Genomic DNA, 5,772 nt, shown 5'->3' with positions numbered 1-5,772 from the left:
TTTTCTCTCTCTCTCTCTCTCTCTCTCTCTCTCTCTCTCTCTCTCTCTCTCTCTCTCTATTATTAATTCTTTCTTGCAACTCTATTTTAGATTGATGATTTTTTTTTTTGTCTCTACTTTTGGATGATACACTTTGGTGGTGTGTTTTTTGAGTTATTTATCACATGTACTCTCTATCCCTCTTATAGTTTTGGTTTGAGTTAATTTTTAGATATTTTAGAAGTGAAATGATTACGTATTTGAATATCTCTATAAATTATTGTGATAAGGTTTGGTTATCATGATAATCTTCTTAAGAGAACAAGAAATTCAAATAATTAATTTTGAAACTTAAAAATTTTAGTTGTAGAAAAAAAAAAAAAAACCATAACATGAATTGGATAATTTTGAAAATTACAAAATGATTTAATATTACTCTATTACATAGCATGATTTGGATAAATTTGGTATTTACAGCTATACATTTTCTTCTATATAATTTTGTTATTTTTCTCACATTCTCTTCCAGAAAAAGGTGATTGTTCTCTCTCTCTCTCTCTCTCTCTCTCTCTCTCTCTCTCTCTCTATTATTAATTCTTGTAACTCCATTTTAGATTGATATATATATATATATATATATATTATTTTGTGTCTACTTTTGGATGATACACTTTGGTGGTGTGTTTTTTGAGTTATTTATCACATGTACTCTCTATCCCTCTTATAGTTTTGGTTTGAGTTAATTTTTAGATATTTTAGAAGTGAGATAATTATTTATTTGAAATGTCTCTATAAATTATTTAAGTAATATTAATTGTAAATTTGTGATGAGGTTTAGTTATCATGATAATCTTCTTTAGAAAATGAGAAATTCAAATAATTAATTTTGAAACTTAAAAATTTTAGTTGTAGAAAAAAAGAAACCATAACATGACTTGGATAATTTTGGAAATCACAGAATGATTTAATGTTACTCTATTACATAGCATGACATGGATAAATTGGCGTTTACAACTATACATTTTCTTTTAAATATTTATCTACTCATTTTCTTTTATATAATTTTGTTATTTTTCTACTTCAAAAAAATTTTGTTATTTTTCTCACATTCTCTTCCAAAAAAAAGGTGATTGTTCTCTCTCTCTCTCTCTCTCTCTCTCTCTCTCTCTCTCTCTCTCTCTCTATTATTAATTAGTTCTTGCAACTCTATTTTAGATTGATGAATTATTTTGTTTTATTTGTTTTGTCTCTACTTTTGGATGATACACTTTGGTGGTGTGTTTTTTGAGTTATTTATCACATGTACTCTCTATCCCTCTTATAGTTTTGGATTAAGTTAAGTTTTAGATATTTTAGAAGTGAAATGATTATTTATTTGAATGTCTCTATAAATTATTTAAGTAATTTCAATTGTAAATTTGTGATGAGGTTTGATTATCATGATAATCTTCTTAAGAGAATGAGAAATTCAAATAATTAATTTTGGAACTTAAAAATTTTAATTGTAGAAAAAAAAAAAAAAACAAAACAAAAACAAAACATAACACACTATACAAATGTTTGAATAATATAGACCACTTGAAAAAAGAATATTATTTCTATCATTTATCTCAAAAAAAAAAATGGAATAATATTAATCAAATGTACTTAAGTTTTTTATTTAAAAAAAAAAAAAACTCAAAATAATAGAATGATATATTTGTAGAGATGGAGAGATGAAAAATAATTTTAGAAATAATATCACCAGTATGTTTCATAGAATAAATCATACATTATACCACTTTATAAAATAATTGTATATATTCATGTATTGTGTGGATCTACGACTGGTTTAAATAAATCACATGGCTATTAAATAAGTCACATAACTAAAAACACATGTACATTGTTACCTAGGGGGTTGAAGATTTTCTCATTAGAAATATTTTCCTTATAATCTTGTTGTATATGGGATTTCATATTTCACTATTAATGCTAAAGGACAATGATTCAGGAGAAACAAAGCATTGATCAGGGAACTAAGTACACCCCAGTGGGTTCCAAAGATCTATTCTTCCCTACTCGTTATTCACAATCTTTCTTCGACCAATGCATCGCTTGCCTGTGGAAACAGCAGTGCTCTTACTGGCGAAACCCATCTTATAATGCTGTGAGACTTTTATTCACAACAATCATAGCTTTGTTGTTTGGGATGATATTTTGGGATCTTGGTTCCAGAAGGTATATCTATTGCAAATAACTTAAAACCCAAGGCATGAAAATTGAATCTAAAAATGTTAAACCTCAAGAGTGGCTAATATGTACTAAATTATTTTTGGGAATCACAGGACAAAGCAACAAGACCTGTTCAATGCAATGGGTTCTATGTACACTGCCGTTGTCTACATTGGGGTACAAAATGGCATGTCAGTGCAGCCAGTTGTCTCTACTGAGAGAACGGTCTTTTACAGAGAAAGAGCGGCCGGAATGTATTCAGCCCTGCCATATGCCATTGGACAGGTAAAATTTCTTGTTTTTGTATTACACTTTCCTGTAGAAAATTGATCGATTTAACTTTCTACTTTTCGTGTAGCAAAAAGTTGTGTTAGGGGGAAAAGGCGAAAAGCATTCACCATTTGAATTGGATCTATATCATGGTTCAAATTAAATACTATAAATATAAATATATATCTAATACCATGTCATTTAAATTTTTTAAGTGAAGTGACGCTTGGTAGACTATAATATTTAGGAAATAAAATCACAACCATGAAATGGACTCTCTATGATACCTATTGTGTGTGTAAAGCTTTTTCTTGAAGACTTAAATCTTGATCCTTACCTCCCACAACCCACAAGCACTTACAAAAATTTAGAATCCATATTAAGCTGGTATTTTGTGTGTGTGTGTATAGAGAGAGAGAGAGAGAGAGAGAGAGAGAGAGAGAGAGGATCTTCATTTGTTTTTAACACATTCCAAATTTTGAGTTAATTATTACAATTTACTATCCAATAATAAAGTCATATTTTGTGTAAAATTTAAAGTGAAATAAACGCAACAGCAAGCCTTAACCCCAAATTTTTGGAGTCGGCTATGAATTCTCAATAGATAAGTTAGAGTCTGCCACATGTATTTTTTTTTTCCCTTCATTCTATTATTTGAAGTCATATTCCCTGTTATATCCTTACTTGAAAAGACTTTTATTTTTTTATTTTATTTTATTTTATTACTTCTACTAATATTATTTTGGGTCTTCCTTTACCCTTTTTAATGCCCTCAACTTAGAACAACTCACTCTTTCTTACCAATCCATTAATTGCTTTCCTCTACCATTTTTTGAGAGAGACTTTGTGCCACTATTGTAATCTCTCTATAGTTTTATCGTAATTTTCTTGTTTTCATTACTTGTGGATATAGGCATATTGCCAAACCATAGAAAAATTTCTTTGTTTTGAGCTTTTTAAATTATTATTTTTCTTTTGCACAATAAATATTATATAAAATTGAAAATTTATAGGGAAATACCAATATTAGATGCTATTCATAAAGAATTTTAGAATTGATCTATCATGCATTCCAATGATATCTTACCCTCAAAAAAAAAAAAAAAAAAAAAAAAAGAAGGAAGAAGAAGAAGAAGAAGCAAAGAGCAACATGTTTTGTGTTTTATTTTGTCTAGGCTGTCCTGTTTGATCCTAACCAAGTCCCATACTTTTGTAGGTTGTTATTGAGCTTCCATACATTTTTCTTCAAACTGTCATTTATGGAATTATAGTATATGCCATGATGGCATTCGAATGGACAGTCAGGAAGTTCTTATGGTATCTTTTCTTCATGTACTTCACCTTATTATACTTTACATTATATGGGATGATGACCGTGGCTCTTACTCCCAACCACCACATTGGGAGCATAGTTTCATCTGCCTTCTATGCAATATGGAACGTTTTCTCAGGATTCATTGTCCCCCAAACGGTAACTACTAATATTCTACACACATACATATACAGACTATGCACATTTGCATATTACATATACGCACACAAAATGAAACCATTAGGATTAAACTTTCTTTCTATGACAGAGAATTCCAATATGGTGGAGATGGTACTATTGGGCTTGCCCTGTTGCTTGGACCTTGTATGGATTGTTTGCTTCACAATATGGAGATGTCAAGGACTCACTTGAGTCTGGTGAAACTGTAGAAGATTTTGTAAGGGATTACTTTGGCTTCAGAAATGACTTTTTGGGCGTCGTTGCAGCAGTGATTGTTGGGATTCCAATGCTCTTTGGATTCATATTTGCCTTGTCTATCAAGACCTTTAACTTTCAAAAGAAATGAATGTTTTTTTGTTTAAAAAAAAAATATTAAACATCTGTTTGGGATGAGTCAAAAAATTCAACTTATCTACACTTTTAGTTTATTTTTATTACTATTCATGAATCTCACTGCATTTTTTGATACTATTCATGGGTTCTACTGTATTATTCAACTTATTTTTTAACCTATTTTTTACACTTTCAACAAAAAAAATTTAATTTCAGCTAAATAAACTATTCCCAATCGGATATCTTGCATTATTTTAAAATTTGATAATTAATTACTTTGCCTAAATTCAAACATTCTAGATGTATCTATGAAAATATATACTAGGGTCCTGTCAAAATATCATTTTTTTTTTTGATAAACTGTCAAAATATCATTATTTGGAGATAGTCAATATAATCTTCCAATAGTAACATTCATTCACTTCTGTCGGTATCAGAATTGCCGGTTTGATCTATATGTGAAATGTAATATCAATATTGTATTTTGTTTGCTCTTGGTTTGTGTGTCGAAAATTCCAATTTGAGCCTACAAATTGCAAAAATTACAATTTTGACCTTGGGATCAAGGGAATGTGAAAAACAATTTAATTTACCCCGATCAAATACCAGACCAAATAATTTTATGTATCAAGAGTCCAAATGACCCAAATGCCCTAAGTTGACCAATTTTGACCCAGTTGACCGACAGTAAAACTAAATAAATAAAAATCATCCAATTGCTACATTTCATTATTTCATCTCAAAATTAATATTTTCTAACATTTTTCAAAAGTTTGACTAAGTCTAATCATAGTCAAACCAAGTTAGATCTTGATTTGACTGAAAATCCGAACCTTCAATTAGAACAAATTTGAACCCATATTATAGATCTCTTGAATTACCTTTAAAACGATAGTTCGTATGCCTAAATCAGACTTAAAACAAGCAAGATATCATCAAAAAAAAAAAATGCTCAACACTTTCATTTTTAGATAAAAGTGTTCCAAAGCTTGATTGTAATTTAATCCTAATTGAATTGAATTGAATTGTAATTAAATGATCATGGATTGGCCCAAATAAGAAGTCGTTGGAAAAATCTTGTAATGAGTTTCAATTTGATAAGCTTGGATTGTTAAAATTTACCTTGAATAAAAAATAATTGATCAAAATATCAAAATGGGAATTTTCAAATGAAATTTGAGTTTGATACCATCTTCCAAGGCATCAGGCTTGCTCAATTTGAAAATTAAAACCATAAAGTAGACATCTTTAAAAGTATACATGGTAATTAAGTTTTCCAATAGTAACTTAATTGAGCCAAACGGAGGTCAGAAAGTCCAAAAAGCAAACACGCAAAAAATAGAAAAATATAGAAACCAACAAAAAATTCAATTTTGCCTCTTTACACACAAATTCTTAACTGCTTATGAAAATTGGATTTGAAAATCTCTCTCTCTCTCTCTCTCTCTCTCTCTCTCTCTCTCTCGTAGTGTACTTAGGGTGGG

The 5,772-nt window shown here is 29.4% G+C and overlaps 1 protein-coding gene across 1 annotated transcript in view; it reads left to right on the top strand.

Moving 5' to 3' along the window:
• The window catches only part of LOC111982983 (pleiotropic drug resistance protein 1), a 24,021-nt gene extending 19,595 nt beyond the window's left edge, over positions 1 to 4,426 (top strand). The window contains 5 exon segments of the mRNA XM_024014615.2: positions 1,973 to 2,004; positions 2,007 to 2,199; positions 2,307 to 2,478; positions 3,680 to 3,934; positions 4,044 to 4,426. Of these exon segments, the coding sequence (XP_023870383.2) occupies positions 1,973 to 2,004; positions 2,007 to 2,199; positions 2,307 to 2,478; positions 3,680 to 3,934; positions 4,044 to 4,301 (910 nt within the window). The 3' untranslated portion in view covers positions 4,302 to 4,426.
• The last annotated feature ends 1,346 nt before the right edge of the window (positions 4,427 to 5,772 follow it).

The sequence above is a fragment of the Quercus suber genome, unplaced genomic scaffold, assembly GCF_002906115.3.
Source record: "Quercus suber isolate HL8 unplaced genomic scaffold, Cork oak 2.0 scaffold_298, whole genome shotgun sequence".
Classification (NCBI taxonomy): Eukaryota; Viridiplantae; Streptophyta; class Magnoliopsida; order Fagales; family Fagaceae; genus Quercus; species Quercus suber.
Note: the sequence above shows the minus strand (reverse complement) of the source record. Positions and strands in the feature narration are given on the sequence as shown.